The sequence below is a fragment of the Gadus morhua genome, chromosome 18, assembly GCF_902167405.1.
Source record: "Gadus morhua chromosome 18, gadMor3.0, whole genome shotgun sequence".
NCBI classification, from domain to species: Eukaryota; Metazoa; Chordata; class Actinopteri; order Gadiformes; family Gadidae; genus Gadus; species Gadus morhua.
The window spans coordinates 24,020,943-24,042,925 of NC_044065.1; the positions used below are offsets into that span (position 1 = coordinate 24,020,943).

Below are 21,983 nucleotides of genomic sequence, written 5' to 3' on the forward strand. Positions count from 1 at the left end.
ATCTAACATCATTGTGGAGCAGGAGCTCATCATAATCGGCATCAACTTCTCGGAGGAATTCCCTTAGCATGCGATGTTCATAGGATGAAGATCAGGGATGGACTGGCCCAAAAATTTGGCCCGGGACTTTGGGATGGAGAGGCCTCTTATGAGACCGCGGGAATAGCACGCGTAGAATTTTGCCACGGTGTAAAATAATAAAAACTAGTCCTTATCCGTGGATATGTGCATTGCAACGGCATGTCAATGTTGGGATGTGCATGTGTTTAGAATATTGTGAAGATCACTGGGAAATATTTTATGAGCAATCTTGTCCATGTACAAAATATTAGAAATTGCATGTGCCTAGAAAGGTAAATCAAGGCTGAAAATGATCTAAATAGTGCAAGATACAATTATTTTAGTGGAAAAAAATTGTCATACACATACACAGGGTTTGGGAGATGGGGCGGGCCGGGGTTTGTTGTGCGTTGCTGTGGTTACCGGTGTTGAAGTGTTCCAATGGTTTATTAGCGGTGGTATCTAATAAATCGCTCTCTAATCAATACTTCGTTCACTATCTCTTCCGTGGGCATTACAATATTATGAATTGTTCTCCGACGTCTCTGGTACTTCCATAATTATTTTAAGTCATTTTTATATTGCCAAACATGCTCGCTAGTGCACCTGTCATAGCTATGCTGCTGTGTCCTGTTCCCGCCTAACCATTGGTCTCGCTGACAGGGGCGTCGCCGTCAACCTTGACTTTTCCACGGAAAAGGTTGGTTAATTTAGCACATTTGGCTGCGTCTTGCTCTAAAAATTTTTTTCCTTTTCAACCTCAACTTCTGAGCGCCACCCTTTTGCCTCTCCACCACCTTTTTTCCTTTTTGACAGTTTCATATTTCTGTGTAACTTCAGTGAGACCAACGAGAAGTACCGGGTAAGTGACCCGGCCCGGCGGCCGTGTGTCAGGCTGAGCCAATCAGAAATGACAGACCGCGGAGCAGTCCAAGTTGGGAGGGGCCGTTCGGCCGCTCGCTTTGGCCGCTCGCTTTGCCCCCATACACTGTGGGGGTGCTCCGGGCTCCCCCCTCTAAATTGACAGTAATACATCGGCCCCGTTTCACTGTCAGGCAAGAGCTCCGTTTCGCGCTGTAAGTAAATATCCGGCAGCAGGCCACCCCAAATCACGGCTTACTTAACTTTTTCATTTTTTTTTGACAACTTTTACAACAACAAAAAAAAAAAAAAATCTAAAAGAATTACGGCCGGCCGGCTCGGCCTAAAATCGTCCGGCCGTTCGGGAAATCTCCCGAACCTCCCGATGGCCAGTCCGCCCCTGATGAAGATGCCCGGAGAAAGTTGATCATTCTCATCATTGTGGTCATCACCTCAGCATACTCATCTGACAGGGCAGCACACAGGACTGATTGATGTATGATGCAATGGTAAGAGATGAGCTCGGGATTGTCCTCTTTCATTCTTGCCACTGCTCCTTTCTCTCTCCCTTCCATGGCAGGAGCTCCATCTGTGGTTATTGAAACCACTTGTTTGGGGTCTATTCCCCTCTTCCTCAGCATCTCCTTTATGGCCAAGTAGATATCCTCTCCTCTTGTGCTGGTCTTCAGGGCTGTTAATCCTAACAGGTCTTCTTGGAACATCTTCTTGTCCTTGTTCAGGAACCTGAATGATGAATGAAATGAAATAATGGTGTATTAAATGAATGATTGAATGAATGAATGGAATGATTTAATTAAATGAATTACATTAATTAAATGAAGGAATGGATGAACTGACACAATTGTACAACTCACCTCACACAAACAAGCAGCTGAGCATTGTCAGTCACATCAGTAGACTCATCTGCTGCCAAATTCACACAGGGTGCTTTTTGAATGGCCTCATACAGCTGTGCTAGCACATCCTGGGATAATGCTTCACTCCTTCTTGTGGCTGTTCGTGCTGACAGAGGTATTTGCTTGATTTTCTCACACATGTCCTGCTTTTGTTTTCCCTCTAGCAAAGTTTCAGCCATTGGCTGCGTCAGTGAAAGCTTTTTTATTCCGACCCAAAATCCATGCTACTCGGAATGAACACTCGTTTGCTCGTTGTTGGGCAGTGAATGAATAAGTCAACATGTTTGTAGATCGGGCATATTGGGCTTTAAGATCCTTAATTTTTTGTGCACGCACTTCGGATTTGAGAGGGTGATTTATGCAGAATTATTTGTGCTTCGTTTCGTAGTGGCGTTTTACATTGCTGCTTTTGACGAGCGCCACCGTCTCGGAGCAGATCAGGCACACAGGCTTAGAGCTGCATGCAGGCAGAATGAACATAAATAAGTCTGTCCACTCCTCTTTAAATGCTCTGTTCTCACAATCTACCTTTCTCTTCTTAGAGCACGCCATCTTTCTCTTGAACTGCAATGAAGCCTTCTCTCTCAACTGAAGGCACTCTTTTCTTTCGCAATTTTGCAGCGCTTGCGTGCACCAGTCGCACAGCTCGTAGGGCAGGCTATCATCTGATTGGCTACTGGCATTATAAGGTTTAAACAAAAACATAGCCTACCATAAAGTTATAGTTAATTTAATGTATTTAACGGGTTTATAAAAGTCACCCAAACATTAGTTGTTAAAATCTCTTGGTGAAAATTATATATATAAAAAAGAAATCGCATTATTAATATTATTGTTGCAATTGTGTCTCGGTCCGGAGAGGACGTCAGTTGGGTCCGGACCGCGGTCCGCCTATTGCCGACCCCCGCACTAGCCCATAGACACACAACCACTCATACAGATGCAAGCACAAACAAACATTTGATTATTTGTATCAAAGAAACGGTTCAACCCACCAGATAGAAGGGATTCATATCTTCACAACAATAGAGACAAGACATTTCTGCAAAAAACGTATGAAGAAGGGATAGATAATCAATAAACAATGTGTTTGAATGTTTGTATTTGCCAATTGTGACTCATTCGAGCGCTAAGCCCATAAAATAACCTGCCGAATACAACCAGGGGCTGGACAGGTCACTCACCTCATTGTATCAGAAAGAGCTACTGCACACAGTAGATAGGAGCCGGGCTACCGGCTTTACACCGTCCTCCTGGAGATAACAGGAACATGTTTGAAACTGTCCTCGACAGAACAAGAGATTCTGTTTGATTAATTCCTCTATCTTATACCTCATCATCTAATATTATAGCCACTTTTTCGCTGTATACACATTTAAATTTGAATTTATATCGACACCTTCCTCTACTTTCTATTGGCTGTGCACATTTAAATAAGTCTCTTCCAGTATTTTATACTCTGGAAGAAGGACTGCCGAGGGGGAGTAGAGAGAGATATGACCTCTGACTCCAGCGGTCTAACCCTAACCCTGTATCAGAGCACTGTTTGAAATATATCAATATATCACAAATGTGATATGTTGTATTTTTGATATTAATTTATCCTTAAAATGTTTACTATTATCATTATTATCTGGTATATTATTTGTCCTTTTTTTTGGCTTTGGCCATGGCAAACAACGATTTTACATATGAGAGAGAGAGAGAGAGAGAGAGAGAGAGAGAGAGAGAGAGAGAGACGTTTTTACATTACCAAAAATGCACGCCTTTTTCCCGGCATGGCCTGCACGTTTACACTGCCCGAGGTAAATTGCCAGCTTGAGCTAGCGCCCCAATTTACCCTCCCGGACCCTTCACACATTGGCGGTTTCATTCAGATGTAAATGCAATTAGACAGCATTGTGGTTCCAGGGGTGGGACTTGGTTAGAGGTGTACAATATGTTGGCGTTTTTGCACATGTAAATAGTTAATCACGTTTTTAGCCTACACTCAGTAGGGTAAAAAGTACTCAGTAGTGTAAAAAGGCACATAGAGAGAGATTATAACACAGGGATGTGTCACACTAAACCTCAATGCTAAAGTTTGACTCAGACCGTCTGTCTGCCACAAATCCTTGGGCTTAGCGACACAAGATTGTCTCCCAAGAGAGATCACAAGAAGAGTCTCTGTGCTCGTTGCCATGGTGATAGTGTTGAACATTTACAGTGAAACAGTAAATGCAACAGTATTTGTGTTCAGCTTGTGTACTTACATTTTGATTTATCTCTTGTTTGCCTTTTGACGTGTGTTTGTGTGTGTTCCCAGGTCTGGTTCATGTCGGAGATGAGCTTAGGGAGGTCAATGGCAATCTGATTATCCACAAACGGCCGGATGAAATCAGTCAGATTCTGGTAAACTGTGTGTGTGCGTGTGTGTGTGAGCGTTTGTGTGGGTATGTTTTTTGTATGCAATATGCATGTGCAGTATATTCTTTGGATGATCATCAAGATCTTCATCACGTAGTAATAATAATAATCAATACCTTTATTAGTCTCAGTCCCAGGGGTCTATCACCCTCAAGATCATTCCGGCTACCGCAGAAGAAGACAAACTGAAAGAGAGTCGGGTGAGACTACTTTATTATTCATTAAAATCTCTCTCTCTCTCTCTCAATTTACCTCGGGCAGTGTAAACGTGCGGGCCATGCCGGGAAAAAGGCGTGCATTTTTGGTAGTGTAAAAACTCTCTCTCTCTCTCTCTCTCTCTCTCTCTCTCTCTCTCTCTCTCTCTCTCTCTCTCTCTCTCTCTCTCTCTCTCTCTCTCTCTCTCTCTCTCTCTCTCTCTCTCTCTCTCTCTCTCTCTCGTTAGGGTTAGGACCTCCAGATGTGTCCAACTGTCGAGGGCCAACAGGTTCTGCTTCTTTCAGTTTGTTTTGGATCCTGGTGATTCAGTCCGATTCTCTTGTTCATGGCTGCTTCAATACTGATTCACAGTAGTTCAAAATCCCAATACAGATGGAATCAGAACCGAAGTCATGATATCAGGCGATAAGGATCCCAGCCCTAGTTCAACGTCCACCACGCCCCCAGAACCCGCTCATTATGGACCTGGATGAATTAAATCAAGTGGCTTCGCTTCAATTGGTGCTCGCCCCCACAGGTGTACCTGCGGGCTCTGTTTGACTACACCCCCTTCGAGGACAAGGCCACGCCCTGCCAGGAGGCGGGACTTCCTTTCAGACGAGGGGACGTCCTGCAGGTGGTGAGCCAGGACGACGCCATCTGGTGGCAGGCCAAGAAGGTGGGCGACCCCAGCCTGCGGGCCGCCCTGGTCCCCTCGGCCCAGTTCCAGGAGCGGTGAGGACCGCTCCCCTTGTCCTCTTAAAGGGGTGACCTTTAAGTGATCATGCTTTTTGACTTTTCCCTTTGCTTTAGACTGCTATATGACGTAAGTCTGAGCAAGGGGGAGTATTACTACCCACCGAGAACGCCCCTCAATAAGTGCCTGAAACAGCTTGTTTGCCCTCAAACTTTTCAGTGTGACATCAGACAGAAGTCCTGCCTCCTGCCGTAATTTCTAAAACTTGTCGGGGGTATGAATTTGCCGACGCACGCGTAAAGCATGCTGAACAATCACAGCAGACTTGGCGTGTTGGTTCAATAAGTTTGTACTCTGACTGTAAACGATGTGCGTTGTTTCAATAAGGTTGTACTCTGACGCCTCCTGTGCTCTCTCTCTCCTCTTTCTTCTGATTCTCCATTGCTCTCTTACGCCCGCAGGCGGCTGAGGTACAGGAGGAAGATGGGCACCTACCCGACGGCCGTCTCCCCAAAGATAGCCCCATGTAATAATAATATAAATCAGTTTTTTATAGCGCTTTTCTAAGTACTCAAAGACGCTTTACAAATAAGAAAGGAATACATACAGACAGTACAGACACTCAAACAAAAGGGAAAAAAAATAAATAAATAAACAACACCACAACAATAGGCAACACATTAAGAGAGCGGGAGAGAGTGGAAGATGGCGGAGGATGATTTGTCAAATGTTGTAGGTGGTCCTGAAGAGATAGGTTTTAAGTTGACTTTTGAATGAACAGAGTGTATGAGAGTTTCGGATGGCCAGAGGGAGGGAGTTCCAGAGGGTAGGGGCGGCGATGGCGAAGGCTCTGTCCCCCAGGGTGCGATACTGTAAGTCTCCATGGCAACCATCTGGCCCCACCCACCGTCACATTTGCCCGGCGACACCCTTCCTCCACTTTCTATTGGCTGTGCACATTCAAATAAGTCTTCAGAAGTTTGGCAGAAGGACTGCCAAAGGAGAGTAGAGGGGGATATGACCTCTCACCCCAACGGTCTGACCCTTAACCTCACCCTGTATCATAGCGCTTTGATGGTAAACCCTTTTGGTCTCTGTATCACTGTTATGGTAAAACCCTTTTCGTCTGTATATCACTGTAATGGTAAAACCCTTTTGGTCTCTGTATCACTGTGATGGTAAAACCCTTTTGGTCTCTGTATCACTGTGATGGTAAACCCTTTTGGTCTGTATGTCACTGTGATGGTAAACCCTTTTGGTCTGTATATCACTGTGATGGTAAACCCTTTTGGTCTGTATATCACTGTGATGGTAAACCCTTTTGGTCTGTATATCACTGTGATGGTAAACCCTTTTGGTCTGTATATCACTGTGATGGTAAACCCTTTTGGTCTGTGTATCACTGTAATGGTAAAACCCTTTTGGTCTCTGTATCACTGTAATGGTAAAACCCTTTTGGTCTGTATATCAGAGCGCGTCATCCTCATCTTCAATCCTCTTATCAGTGGAAGGGTCGCGGGGGGGTCGGGTCGCGGGGGCAGCAGCTCCAGCAGGGGCCCCAGACCTCCCTTTCCCGGGCCACATTAACCAGCTCTGACGGGGGGATCCCGAGGCGTTCCCAGGCCAGTGTTGAGATATTATCTCTCCGCCTAGTCCTGGGTCTTCCCCACTTGTCATGCCGGGAACACCTCCCAAGGGAGACGTCCAGTGAGCAGCCTTACCAGATGCCCAAACCACCTCAACTGACTCCGTTCTAAGTAGAGGAGCTGCGGCCCCATTCCAAGCTCCTCACGGATGGCTGAGGTTTTCCGTGAGACGCCAGCCTCACTCCTGAGAAAAAAAATCTCCGCCCGCGATCTCGTCCTTTCGGTCATCAACCATCCATCATGACCATAGGTGAGGGTAGGAACGAAGATCGACTGGTAGATCGAGAGCTTTGTCTTGTGGCTCAGCTCTCTTCGATGGTAAAACCCTTTTGGTCTCCCGATCAGAGCGCTGTGATGGTATAACCCTTTTGGTCTGTGTATCAGAGTATCGCTGTAATGGTAAAACCCTTTGGGCTGCCCGTTAATCGTAGCCTGAAGAGATTTGACTCCTCAATTCATGACTGATGTTTGTTTAATGCATTTATGTAATGTATTGAAGTTTTCTGACGATGAGATCTTTATCTCATCATCTGGGTTCAGACACGCTACAGAAATGTTTGGTTTACTGCTCGGTTTAAGATTTTATTTGAAGAGAAGCGGGCTATGGTGGAATAGTATTTTTGATTTAGGAAGAATCCAGAAATGACCAAGAAGACTCCACCACCAGTGGCTTCAGAGCTTCCTCACTCTTCTACTTTAGCACACGGTACACTTGACTATTCTTTATGCAGCTCCATTTAGAGTAGGGCAGCTATTCTCAACACTTGTATTCAGCTATTCTCAACACTTGTAACTCAATTCCGACTGTGGTGGTGAAGTGATTTTTCCCCGGGGTCGTCCACATTTATATTGCATGAATACCATTGGACCCCCATGGCAGAACCAGTCTGGTTCTCTGAGCACCACCTTGTTTAGCCCTCATTAATGCCGCGTTTCCACTGCAGGGTGCGGTACGGTTCGGTTCGCCTCAGTCCGGTAGGGAGGGGGGCGGTATAGCCCAGCTCAGTTCCGAGGTCGCGTTTCCACCGCCGACAGTACCCTTTATGGTAGGCCGGATGTCGATTGCTGCGGCAGCTACGTAAACATCGTGACATCATAGCAGCGCGACACAGTGTAGCCTGCTCAATAAAAACAATGGAAAAGTTGAACGCGACAGCAAGCTCCCTCTGCACGTCTTCCTCCCCAAGAATGCAGAGGAACGTCTCCACCTCCTTGTTCGCCCAAGCAAGATTTTACGCAACATGTTCATTGTAAAGAATAATACCTCAAGGCTACTGATTGTTTGTTTTTATCCCCACGTCGCCCGGAAGTGACGATTCTGTTGACCAATCAACAGAGGGGGTGTGTAGCTCGAATTTTCCGGCACCCTTTCAGGCGTCTCAGTACCCCAACGGAGGAGTACTGAAGACGAGGGCAAAACGAGTACGGCTCAGTCCGGGTCACGCCCACTTTTGGCGTCGGAAACGCAATCCGTACCGCACCTTTTTGCGAACCGAACCGTACCGCACCCTGCAGTGGAAACGCGCCATAAGTCTCCTCTTGCTTGATCTCCTGACATATCCCATCACCGAGGTGGTGAGGAAAGGACGGCTAGGACGGATAGGACGTAATGTCTGGGATTATTGGATCGGATCCCTTTATCTCAGAGTTCTAACCGTAGGGATGGAGACAGGTGTCGCTCGTTACCTTACCAACAGGTTCAGTGTTGCCAGAATGGGCCAAGGAAAACTGGCACAATCTGGCAACACTGAACAGGTCTGCATGCCAGGGCCCGTAACGAACATCACCAGACACACCGGTTCACTCTGCCCTAGGTCTGACCCCATAGCTCCCATCACACCACATGTTATCCTATATGATGGTATCCCTGTTCTACTGTGTAATGCCTCTGATATCCTCTGTCTAATGACCTGTTTGATTCCTCACCTTGCTAACGCCAGGCGTCCGTGCTGATAAAGGTGTGTATGTCAAAAGTCACAATCCATATTAAGCACAATTTTAGATCCTCAAACACAGAATAAAGACAGGCTCATCAGAAAAAAGTTTTTGCTGTGGTGAACTCTTGAAGTCTACCATGAAGATACTTTTATTGAGAGATCGTATCTGCATCCGCTGAAGAGAGTGAAGAGGGGTCTTCTGCAAAACCCCGCAATTCTAAATGGTTGATTGGTAAAATGAAACTAGAGGAATTCATCCCAATCTGATATGCTAATATACATCAATGATCTGTGCTCTGGATCTTTAAATGGTGTTTCAATCCTCTCTATGATCCCACAATGGGTTCTTTCATACAGGATTACATGCATGGACCTCTCTCATCCATTCCACCATCGAACCCGTGACAATGAACACAATCATCCCCATCACTCCTCCCATTGTCCCTCCCTCCTCCCCCCTAACCTCTCCCCTTGCCTCCCTACAGAAGACTGTGACAGTGACCGGGGTCAGGACATAGGTGAGGAATGAATTAATTTATGGTTGATTGATTAATTCACAGATATGCTAATTAAAATAGTTGATTGATTAATTTTGCCACTTTCGATATTTGTTCATAGATTTGATTAATTCAAAGAGGGAATGGATGAATGCTCTGTGAATCCCTGCTACACTGTGTCACGGCTATCATTTAAACCTGAGATGTATTATTGTGTGTATAAATGATTGATAGCATCAACAAGCTTGTCACCCACCATCCAGGGACTGATTGTTTGCTGTGGGATGGATTTGGGCCACAAGCTCCGACATATTTGTTGTTCATTGTTTAGGTTTGATTTTAATCATTTCTGGGCAAAAAAACAATGCTCATTGCATTTTGTATTGCAATGTTTTTATCTATTATTGCATATTGAGTATGTTAATTTATACAGTACATAGTTGTACAGCTGTGGTACAAGGTTACAGTAAACTGTAGTCATTCTGACATGGTGTTTCATGCTACAGCTCATCCTAGCTCACTGCAGCTCATTTAGCTTTTAACTCACACCATGTTACAGGCGTGTCGTCGCACTCCATACTGCAAGCGTGTCATGCTATAGGCTAGAGGTGTGTCATGCTACGTGATACAAGCAAATCTTTGTGCTTAATGCTACAGGCGTGTCATCGAGCTACAGGCGTGTTATTGGCTATAAGCATGCTAAATGCTACAGGCATGTCATCTTGCTACAGGCATGTTATCATGCTATATGCTACAGGCATGTCATCGTGCTACATGCTACAGGTGTGTCATCGTGCTACATGCCACAGCCCAGCATCGTGCTACATGCTAAAGACAAGTCATCATGATACAGGCATGTTGTTGGCTATATATACAAAAAGTAGCCATCACTTCTCTAAATTACTACTCTCAGAATTTGAGGTTCAGAGCAGTAGTTCATGAATTATTTCAGTATTATCTGTCTGTCATTTATTTCATTAATTCCAAATGTTGGTTGTGATGATGTACGAAATAACCCATTCCATCAATTGACGACTGCATTTTATAAGTGTGAGTGGCAGGGCGTGCACTTATTTGACATGCCTGGTATGAAAGGTTTCAAAGAATGGGAACATTTAAATCATCTATGAAACAACAATTTATTTCTTAGTGTTGGATTTAAACTCAATGCAGGGCCACTATTTGAGTGGATTGGACGAACATTGGAACAAATTTAATTGCTTGGAGTGCCGCGACAGAACAAATCAAGGAATGGGCGCAGTTTACTTCATATCGGCTCAAAGGCAATACAATGCCCTTTACAAAAGAGAGAGGCGAGAATATAGCCTAGACCCAGCCCTTTTCAAACAAATTTTCGAAGGGGAGCAATAAAAAAAAAAAAAAAATTGCCCATAAAAAGAAAATCCTTTAAACATCGACTGTTAAACAATAACCCCCAACTTCAGAGACGCTCAGAACAGCCGGTAAGGTGAAATTGATTGAACCACAGATTAACGACAGTTTTATTTTTTCTCGTGCCATAGGCCTGCGTGCAGTTGTTAGATGCACATAACATGTTTTCATATTTTGTCTTATTTTTCTCGACTCTACAGCATTCTCTCAGCATTCTATTAATTAATGGCCTCAGTGCGCAAGAATGATTTCTGAAGCTCCTTTTACAGTAAACCACCTCACAATGAACGTTCAAATAACCCCCCGAGTTCATTGTCCATCAGTCCCAACATTAAGAAACAGAATCGAAAAGTCCAAGCAAGAATTGGGTCAGTGGGGATTTTGGGATAGACTGGAAAAGGGCCTTATGTTTTGGGCCAAATATCCACAACGAATGAGGGTTGCCAGTGTAGGACACTAGAGCGCATGAATTAATTAATTAAAGTACAATGACAATGAGGCTAAGCAGCGGGTGTGGGAGAAGTTCGGAGAGGCCATGGAGAAGGACTTTCGGTCGGCACCAAAGTGTTTCTGGAAGACTATCCGGCACCTCAGGAGGGGGAAACGGGGAACCATCCAAGCTGTGTACAGTAAGGATGGGACTCTGTTGACTTCAACTGAGGAGGTCGTCGGACGTTGGAAGGAACACTTTGAGGAACTCCTGAATCCGAATAACACGCCCTCTATGTTGGAGGCAGAGCTCGAGGTTGATGGTGTTTCGTCGTCAATTTCCCTGGTGGAGGTCACTGAGGTAGTCAAACATCTCCGCAGTGGCAAAGCCCCAGGGATTGATGAGATCCAGCCAGAAATGCTAAAGGCTCTGGGTGTTGAGGGGCTGTCATGGTTGACACGCCTATTCAACATCGCGTGGGAGTCGGGTACAGTGCCAAAGGAGTGGCAAACCGGGGTGGTGGTTCCCCTGTTCAAAAAGGGGGACCAGAGAGTGTGTGCCAATTACCGGGGTATCACACTTCACAGCCTCCCTGGTAAAGTCTACTCCAAGGTGCTGGAAAGGAGGGTTCGGCCGATCTTCGAACCTCAGATTGAAGAGGAACAATGCGGTTTTCGCCCCGGACGTGGAACTACGGACCAGCTCTTCACTCTCGCAGGGATCCTGGAGGGGGCCTGGGAGTATGCCCATCCGGTCTACATGTTTTTTGTGGATCTGGAGAAGGCGTATGACCAGGTCCCCCGGGAGAAACTGCAACACCTCCCCCGGGAGGTGCTGCGGGAGTATGGGGTAAGGGGGTCTATCCTCAGGGCCATCCAATCCCTGTACTCCCAAAGCGAGAGCTGTGTTCGCGTCCTCGGCAGCCAGTCAGTTTCGTTCTCAGTGGGTGCTGGTCTCCGCCAGGGCTGCGCCTTGTCACCGATCCTGTTTGTGATATACATGGACAGGATATCGAGGCGTAGTCGTGGTGGGGAGGGGTTGCAGTTCGGTGGTCTGAGGATCTCGTCACTGCTTTTTGCAGATGATGTGGTCCTCATTGGATCATCGGCCTGTGACCTTTAGCACTCACTGGATCGGCTGGCGGCCGAGTGTGAAGCGGCTGGGATGAGGATCAGCACCGCTAAATCTGAGGCCATGACTCTTAGCAGGAAACCGATGGATTGCTTACTCCGGGTAGGAAATGAGTCCTTAGCCCAAGTGAAGGAGTTCAAGTACCTCGGGGTCTTGTTCGCGAGTGAGGGTACTATTGAGCGTGAGATTGGCCGGAGAATCGGAGCAGCGGGGGCGGTATTGCGTTCGCTTTACCGCACCGTTGTAACGAAAAGAGAGCTGAGCCGCAAGGCAAAGCTCTCGATCTACCGGTCGATCTTCGTTCCTATCCTCACCTATGGTCATGAGGACTGGGTGATGACCGAAAGGACGAGATCGCGGGTACAAGCGGCCGAGATGAGTTTTCTCAGAAGGGTGGCTGGCGTCTCCCCTAGGGATAGGGTGAGAAGCTCAGCCATCCGTGAGGAACTCGGATTAGAGCCGCTGCTCCTTTACTTAGAAAGGAGTCAGCTGAGGTGGTTTGGGCATCTGGTAAGGATGCCCACTGGGCGCCTTCCTTGGGAGGTGTTTCAGGCACGTCCAGTGGGGAGGAGACCTCGGGGAAGACCCAGGACTAGGTGGAGAGATTATATCTCAACACTGGCCTGGGAACGCCTCGGGATCCCCCCGTCAGAGTTGGTCAATGTGGCCCGGGAAAGGGAAGTCTGGGGCCCCCTGCTTGAGCTGCTCCCCCCGCGACCCGACCCCGGATAAGCGGACGAAAATGAGATGAGACAATGATAATAGTAATGAAATTTATATTAATGACCTCATGTCGGAATGGCAGGACGTTTGAAATAAGGTTAAGTACCGCCACTCTGACAATGGAAACAGAAATTGTCGGAGTGGTGGGACGTTTGAAAACAATGGAAGTGCCGCCACTCTCACAATTAGACATCAATGTCGGAGTGGGGACATGTTGGAATGGAAGACGGTCCCTGGTACAGGCGTGTCATCGTGCTACAGGCATGTCATCGTGCTACATGCTACAGGCATGTCATCGTGCTACATGCTACAGGCATGTAATTGTGCTACATCCTACAGGCATGTCATTGTGCTACATGCTACAGGCATGTCATCGTGCCTCAGGCACCTCATCATGCTACATGCTACAGGCATGTCATCATGCTACATGCTACAGGCGTGTAATCATGCTACATGCTCCAGTCATTATGTTGAGAAGGTAGAGGCAGTAATGCATGTCTTTCAGCCTAGCTCTTTGTTGTGGTGGAGCGCTGTAGCGCTGAGCGGCCCGCTAACATTAGCTGTAGTTTCTCCCACCAATAAGGCCTCCGTCTCCTGCGGCAATGCCTTCTCATGGGATTTTTACTCAGGTACTGTTCAGTGACCTTTCTACCGCTGCCGTTTGTTAGTGTGCCTATTTGGTTGCTTTCAGTTTGTCTTTTCTTTGCAATATTGGTGACAAATGTCAGGTCTGTTGGTGTTTTTTTCTGCTGTTATTGTTTTTTGACAGCTTCTGGTATTTCTATTTGATTTGTTTTGGCGTTAATTTGCTTGCTTCAACCCTTTCTGAACCCTGCCCTCCCATCCTCTTCTAACGGCAGCCGGCCTGCGGAGGAGCTTCCGTCTCAAGAGGGACCGACAGGGGGGCTCCCCGGTAGACCCCCGCTCGCCTGATGCCCACACAGACTTCCTGATCTACGAGGAAGTGACGCGGTACCAGCCGCGGCGCGGGGAACGGGCGCGGCTCATCGTGCTAATCGGTAGGAGGTCTAGGGTCCCTCTGGGGGTCGAACCCCAATATCCTCAGTTTACCTCGTAATGTCACAGCTCCATGTGACCTCATTTAGTCAGACATTTACTTGAAAATAAAGTCATGCGTCAGTAGTATTTTTAAACCTTGTGTGCTGACTCACTGCGTGTCTACCTGTGTGTTGTGGCCCTCAGGATCCCTCGGGGCCCGGATCAATGAGCTCAAGCAGAAGGTTATAGCGGAGAACCCCAGACATTACGGTCTGGCTGTGCCTCGTGAGTACTACTGTCCGACCGATTTCATGCCTACAGTTTGTACTGCGCTTTCTAACAGTGAACTTTCCAAATGGTATTCAGAATACCTACATGTTTATTTATAACACTACATGTATTTAAATATGGAGTGTAGCTCAGGAGGTAGAGCGGGTTGGCTGGTAACCGCAAGGTTGCTAGTTCAATCCCCGGCTCCTCCTAGCTCAGAGTGTCGAAGTGTCCCTGGGCAAGGCACCTAACCCTAACTGCTCCCGACCAGCCGCCTTTGCATGGCTGACTCCGCTGCCGGTGTGTGAATGTGTGTATGAATGGGTGATTGTGAGGCAATATTGTAAAGCACTTTGGGTGGCCACTGGTTACAGAAAAAGCGCTATATAAATGCAGTCCATTTACTAAAGACATAACTTGATTGGCAGTTTGATTTCCCAGATTTTCCTCACAATATTCTGAAGTCCCAGAATAATAACTGTTGAATGAGCCATTGTTGGATGAATTCACTCTTAGCGTTTCAAACCCCTCAACAGTAAGGGGGCGGAGACACAGTTGATACATTGAGACAGCCCTGTGTATCAGAGTACCGCTGTATTGGTAAAACCTTTTGGGCTGCCCGTTAATCCTAGCCCGAAGGGATTTGACTCCTCAATTGATGCCTGATGACACGCAGGATGTGGCCCAAGGCCTCCCTGCAGCAGAGGCCTGGGGCGCGGCGGGCCCCACCGGCTGTGGCTCACGGTGGGGTCCGCCACGCCATGGGCCCTACCGCGCTGTGGCTCACGGTACGGCGGGGCCCGTGGCGCGGGGAGGCCCACTGTGCGGTTGAGCCATGGGCCAGGGCCCACAGTGCCGGGGGGCGGAGCATCAGCAACCAGAAATGTGTATTTCCTTTTGTTTCCTGGTGTCTGTACGGCGTCGGCAGACACAACGCGGGCGAGGAAGAGCCAGGAGCGTGAGGGCGTAGAGTACCACTTCATCACCAAGGCCGCCTTCGAGCTCGACGTGCAGAACAACAAGTGAGGGTTTCTAACGTCCAACATGGTGGATTCTGAGCAGGGCCGGCGGTCGGCGTAGGCGATCGCCCAGGGCGGCATATGTGTCTGAGGCGCCCTCTGGTGGCACCCTTAATAAATTAAAATATACGAAACAAGGAAAATGAAACAAAACATGTTCCCCAATTGAACAGACAAGGGAAGGGGCAGGGGATTCAGTGTAAGGGCGCACTGCAACCCTCACTGTAGTATGCAGGACATCGCATTCCTGCAATAACGATTTGAGCTAAAGAAATACAATTTCATAGGCAGGGCAGGATACAATACGCAACAGGCGCAAGCTTGGGGGTGGCTTTCGGGGCTCAAGCCCCGAAACTCACTTCAAAAGCCCCCCAGCTTTAGAATCTTATTGCCATCTAGTAGAAAGGACATGCAACAGCATGGATAATACTTCGCTACAAAATCATGGGCCTAATTATGGCTAAGCACAGTGGGCATACCCAGGGCCGACGGACTGGGGCTGTAAGGGGGGATATGCTTGGGGGGGCCCAAGGCAGAGGGGGTCCATGGGAAGTTTCAATTATTATTATTTCTTTTCGTATTTTTTGATTGTTGTTCAAATAGTTTAACAACATCACGAAATGTCATGATGAATATCGATCTAAATACGATCTTAGAGTATTAGTTTAATAAATTTGTAATAAAAAGCAAAGACTGCTGTGACTTCTTACGGTGAACTTTTTTACCTAGATGGAGATGCGGCAATATGTTACAGCCACAGTTAAATAAATTGAAGAGAGTTAAATAAATTGAAGTCTGGCTCTCAGAAGATAAGGTGAAGAAAGACAGGGAGAGAAGACAAATTGAAGGAAGTCATTTAAACACACAAGATGAAACCCCATTCTTAACTACCTCCTTTATCGTTGCTAAAACGAACAGATACAACCATAGCCGCGGGAACGTATATAAAAAAAAAACTCCAGCCTGCACTAGACTCTCAACTCGCTACATTGATAAAAAAGATATATGGCAGTGCTATGGCGACACATTAGTGCCATAATTCACTAATGTGATAAAAGATGCATTCGGGCGTATTATATTATTCCACATGCGTCGATATTAACTGCGCGCGCGCAAATGATCTCTGCGCGCGCGCATATTACCTCTGTGCGCGCAAAACAGCCTCTCGCGAAAGATGTTTTTACGCTCGCTCGAATTTAATTTTGGCACTATGGGGGAGGGAACCAAGGCAGGGCGGGCTTTCCTATGATTGGCCGTTTCTGAAGCGCGATATTTGATTGACAGCCCTCCTCTCATTCAATTCTGAATTGTACAGTAAATGGCTGAAACGATAGTTACGTATTGTAACTCCAGATTCTATGAGTATAGGCGCAGCCTTTTAAGTGTCGGCCTCATTGTCCTTTAAATAGCTGAAGAAAAGCTGTTTATTGGGAGCAGAACGTCCGCCGGCGCCCGACTATATCTGCGAAATGCGGACGTCGTTGAGGCACGCCGCACGCGGACGTATTTGAGGCCCACGCTGTTGGTGGTTGGGGATTACACATTTTTCAGTGCTACGGCTCACGCCTAGGGATAACCCAATAGCGATAGCCTTAAAAGGCTGCGCCTATACTCATAGAATCTAGAGTTACAATACCTAACTATCGTTTCAGCCATTTACTGTAAAATTCAGAATTGAATGAGAAGAAGGCTGAGGAGGGCTGTCAATCAAATATCGCGCTTCAGAAACGGCCAATCATAGGAAGGACCGCCCTGCCTTGGTTCCCTCCCCCATAGTGCCAAAATTAAATTCGAGTGAGCGTAAAAACATCTTTCGCGAGAGGCTGTTACGCGCGAGAGGCTGTTTTGCGCGCTGAGGTAATTTGTGCGCGCGAGAGGCTGTTTTGCGCGCGCAGAGGTAATTTGCGAGCGCGCAGAGATAATTTGCGCACTCGCAGTTAATATCTACGCGTGTGGAATAATATAATACGCCCGAATGCATCTTTTATCACATTAGTGAATTATGGCACTAATGTGTCGCCATACAGTGCAGCTCAATTTACACCAGTGCATGCTCGCACAGTCGAAAATCGATCGTTGTGTTCACACCATGATTCACATCCAGCTGCTCACAGAACAAGTTTAGCGCACCACCGCTCCCCTCACACTTTTTCATGTAACTTTTTTCAGCACTAGGTCATATGAGCATTAAATAAATGCTGCGTCTCAAAATGCCTTGGACAGCAGCGAGGATGACTAACTTTGCCACGGGCCGAAACAGTGCGGAGCGACCACAGCCAGAGCGAACACAGCGGGGCAGAGGAGTGTCAGGAATAGTCTTTGGTACGGCCTATTTGCACTACTGTTTAGTGGCAATGCAGTGTTTTATTCTATTTTCGTATATTATTTCAATGAATACAATTTATTTATTTATAAAAACAAGATCTGGTCTTCAAATCCTTTTTCCAAATATAGGTCGTCTTACAATGGGGTTTGTGTTTATGTTCGGACCAATACGGTACAGCGGGCGCTCACATGACGTTAAGTATTTCCTGGTGCATAATGTGACGCTTCAGAAACTAAAATCCCGTTTCTCCCCGTTGACACGACAACACATGACCGGCTTTTTCAGAAATCTCCACTTTGGCCGGAGTTTTTAGAAATGATCGTTCTCTGTGACTGTGATAAGACAGGGCCTCAGATAGGGGGTGCTGCAGCACCCCCAGCACTTCCCGCGGTACTGGATACAATCCAAAGCAAGGGCAGACAATAGGCTACACTTTCAATTATGAGGCCTTGGTTATTAAGGTGAGGGCCGAATGAATGAATGGCCCGGGAACCGTGGGCGCCGCGTCCCGGGAACCGTGGGCACCGTGAGCGCGGCCACTGCACCCCCGCGTCTCCCGCCGTGCCCCGTGAATGAATGAATGAATGAATGAATGAATGGTCAAAAAACTGCGGGCACCGTGACAGCGGCCCAGGCAACGTGAAAAGAGATCGCATGCAGAGGCCTAATTAGGCCTGTATATTTTGTATTTGAAATGCAACAGTCTTTTCGTGGAGACTACGCTCAGAGCAGCTGGAACTGAACAACAGTAAGAGGAAGGAGGAAAACGGGCTATGAAACAAAATGTGTTATTTTTTTCACGCTATCGGGCATGTTTGATTGTGTTGTGATGGTTATTGAACTGTTAACCCGCGGACTTGGGTTATGTTAATCAGCGTTACTATAGAGATCATGATGATAGCTGATGTAACGGGAGTCCGGGCGTGTGCAGGACCGAACCGCGCTGTATGACCACTGTTACACAAAACAAATAACCAGGTGGTGTAATGAAGCATGTGATCACGACGTTCCTCCCCAGGTTCATCGAGTTTGGCGAGTACAAGGACAACCTTTACGGCACCAGCCTGGAATCCATCCGCAGCGTGCTGGACCGCAGCAAAGTTTGCCTGGTGGACGTGCATGCCGAAGTGAGCGCGCACGGGACAGCGTCCTCTAGTGGCGAGGGGTTTGATTTACGGTCGAAACATGTTGCTGATATGTAAATTAACAGCTTTTTAAATGGATAAGGGATCCGGTACAGCTTGGTTTTCGTTTGAGATGGTTGATATGGTTGATGATAGAGCTGAAGCTGTATTTCAACTAAAGGCATTCGACATTTTGTTAAATTAATGACAATTACTCGAAAACAGACACTAAAACACATCTTTAGTGTATGTATACATAAGTCAATGCCAACTGTGTGTGTCATAAACATAAGTTTGTTATTTGACCTAGCGCTACGCGTTCTTAAAGGTCCCATGACATGCTATTTTATGTATTCTTTAATATAGGTATTAGTGGGCAACTAACACAGTATTCAAAGACGTTCCTGAAATTCAGCCGTGGTGCAGAGTTACAGCCACTCCGAGCCAGTCGCACATTGAGCTTCCCCCAAATGCGCTGTTTCGGTGGGCGTGTCAAGGAGGAGGGTGGGGGTGTGGCCCTGAGCAGCTTGCAGCCAGGGACGGTACCATGCGCTCTGTTTACAGTGGATGTATCGCAATGGCGAGGCGCACACAGCCTTTAGCCGTGTTCTGTAAATATTCTAGAACACACGGGAGTCCTGGAGCTCTATATCTAAATATTATCATATAGCCTACACAGATATCTATATCATATAATACATATTATCACGGCCAAAAGCTGTGTGAGCCGATATTCCGACGTTCCTGGTTCTTCAACGTCCACATCAATGTGAATACACACACTGTAACGCTGTAAACACTGTAAGTGTTTCTTGTCGGTTCTTTGACGTGTCTTGTATTTCCACAACGAGACTGTCGTGGGGGTTATCTGAGCCATGGTTGAGAAGGAATTGGGGGAAAGGAACTTTGGTTTGACTCGCTGAAGTAGGCTACATGAACTGCGACATGCCGCGAGGCACCATCGCCCGGCAGCGGGCAGCCGGCAGCAGGCAGCGCGCAGTTCAGTCGACTTCAGGTTGATGTGAAAGTGGAAGAACCAGAGACGTCGCAGAACCCGTCAAAGTCGTTTGTGATTCATAATATCGTCTGGAGGCGCACACAATATGTTATATGATATAGATATCTATTTATTATATGATATTATTTAGATATAGAGCTCCAGGACTGTAACGCAAGTGTTGTACACTTCCTTGTTATTTGGATAACCGTTCTGCTGTTGGTGTGATGGCGCATAACGCGTCGGACTCTCGTCTCTGGTATTTCTACAACGAGACTCGTATTGGGGGTTATCTCAGCCAAAGTTGAGAATGAATTGGGGGAAAGGAACTTTGGCTTTGACTCCCTCAAGAACATGAACCACGACATGGAGGAGAAAGGGATTGTTGGCGGCGAATGTCTCCCGCTTGAGCCCCGCTGAGGGACCACCGCCGGAGGCGGAGGTGCCTAAGCGCTGCCCGGCAAAGATCCCTTTCTCCTCCTTGTCGTGGTTCATGGTCTTGACTTGAGGGAGTCGAAGCCAAAGTTCTTTCCCCCCAATTCATTCTCAACCTTGGCTGAGATAACCCCCAATACGAGTCTCGTTGTAGAAATACCAGAGACGAGAGTCCGACGCGTTATGCGCCAAATAACAAGGAAGTGTACAACACTTGCGTTACAGTCCTGGAGCTCTATATCTAAATAATATCATATAATACATAGATATCTATATCATATAATATATTGTGTGCGCCTCCAGACGATATTATGAATCACAAACGACTTTGTCGGGTTCTGCGACGTCTCTGGTTCTTCCACTTTCACATCAACCTGAAGTCGACTGAACCGCGCGCTGCCTGCTGCCAGCTGCCCGCTGCCGGGCGATGGTGCCTCGCGGCAACCGGCGGCATGTCGCAGTTCATGTACTTCAGCGAGTCAAACCAAAGTTCCTTTCCCCCAATTCCTTCTCAAACATGGCTCAGATAACCCCCACGACAGTCTCGTTGTGGAAATACAAGACACGTCAAAGAACCGACAAGAAACACTTGCGTTACAGTGTGTGTATTCACACACACACATGTGGCGCTCGCACGGTCGAGTCTCATTGGCGGGCCAACGTCTCTGGGCGGGCCAGGCAGAGTAAGGGGAGGAGCCGAGATTCCTCATGACGTCATGAGCACAGGCATTCCAAATCAGCGCGCTTTAGCCTCCGTTTTTTCAAAGGCGAGCAGAACAGCTAGTGCTCGTTTTACACCAAACGCAAGTTTTAGCCACTGGGGGACCATAGGCAGGCTAGGGGAACTCATATTTATGTTAGAAAACCTCACAAAGTGAGATTTTCATGTCATGGGACCTTTAATCATGTGTTTTATTCTCTCTCCCAGGCGCTGAAAAGCCTTCGCACGGCCGAGTTCAGGCCCTACGTGGTGTTTGTGAGGCCGCGGGTTCCCAGCAGCCACTGCAGGCGTCTGGGCTCCACTTCCTCGCTAAGCACCACCATCACGGTGGGTCGAGGATCCAGAGGGGGCACTATCTAGTCCTGGGGAGCCCTTAAAGATTAACTGAACTGAAATTTGAAAGTTTGGATGATATAACAGATGCATTGTCTGCCTTCTCATTGGTACAACAACAAAAAACGGCTGAACTTGCTAAAGGGGATTAAATTGTACGGTGAAAGAGTTACAGGGCGCCGCCATGTTGGATTTCAACAATCAGCTACGTCACTGGCATGGTAACCTACTACTCTGTGGCTCTAGCAGTCATAGCAGATAATTTGTCAGGCTCTGAGGCTCGCTGAAATGGCTACGGAAAAGCAAACAACCAGGTCTACAGGAGGATCATCTTATTGCATTGCCCCTGGCTGCAGTAATGAATTATATAGGGCCAAGGCAGCTGGGGTAATCATACATTTCCACAGGCTACCTTTGAATAGGAAACCAGCCCTTAATACATGGCTGGCAGCCTTAAAACTGACTAACCCTCCGATGTCAATCAGCCCCTGTCATGTCAATCTCCACAAGCTAGCACTCCGACCATAAAGTGTATAAACTATTACTCCGACGATATCACAGATCTATGTTTCCAAGCTGCTAATTAAACCACGGCGGGTCTGTAAACAAATGTCCCTTTCTACTCACCCTGATGTTTGCCAACTAGCCGATTGCTGATGCAGCGGGAGTTAAACTCGAAGAAGTAGTTTCATAGTAAGATGTATCTGTGCAATATCCATCTGTGCAATATCCTTTAACAGCCACCAGAAAGTAAATGCATGAAGGCATTATCTGTAACCTGACGACATGACGTACAATATTAGTTTGAACTCGATTCTCCAGGCCATTACAACGTTCGGAATAACGTTTGGGACACATGCTGCATTA

At 47.1% G+C, this 21,983-nt stretch overlaps 1 protein-coding gene across 5 annotated transcripts in view; it reads left to right on the plus strand.

Moving 5' to 3' along the window:
• LOC115531471 (MAGUK p55 subfamily member 3) overlaps positions 1 to 21,983 on the plus strand; it is a 50,153-nt gene that overhangs the window by 26,071 nt on the left and 2,099 nt on the right. For 2 of the 5 annotated variants that reach the window (XM_030340769.1, XM_030340770.1), the window contains 12 exons: positions 4,144 to 4,229; positions 4,370 to 4,444; positions 4,978 to 5,174; positions 5,598 to 5,662; positions 8,723 to 8,740; positions 9,205 to 9,237; positions 13,459 to 13,521; positions 13,753 to 13,911; positions 14,096 to 14,176; positions 15,090 to 15,183; positions 18,525 to 18,633; positions 20,991 to 21,110. In XM_030340769.1, the coding sequence (XP_030196629.1) occupies positions 4,144 to 4,229; positions 4,370 to 4,444; positions 4,978 to 5,174; positions 5,598 to 5,662; positions 8,723 to 8,740; positions 9,205 to 9,237; positions 13,459 to 13,521; positions 13,753 to 13,911; positions 14,096 to 14,176; positions 15,090 to 15,183; positions 18,525 to 18,633; positions 20,991 to 21,110 (1,100 nt within the window). The remainder of the gene's footprint in view (positions 1 to 4,143; positions 4,230 to 4,369; positions 4,445 to 4,977; positions 5,175 to 5,597; positions 5,663 to 8,722; positions 8,741 to 9,204; positions 9,238 to 13,458; positions 13,522 to 13,752; positions 13,912 to 14,095; positions 14,177 to 15,089; positions 15,184 to 18,524; positions 18,634 to 20,990; positions 21,111 to 21,983) is intronic. The other 3 variants (XM_030340772.1, XM_030340773.1, XM_030340774.1) reach the window with 3 other exon arrangements.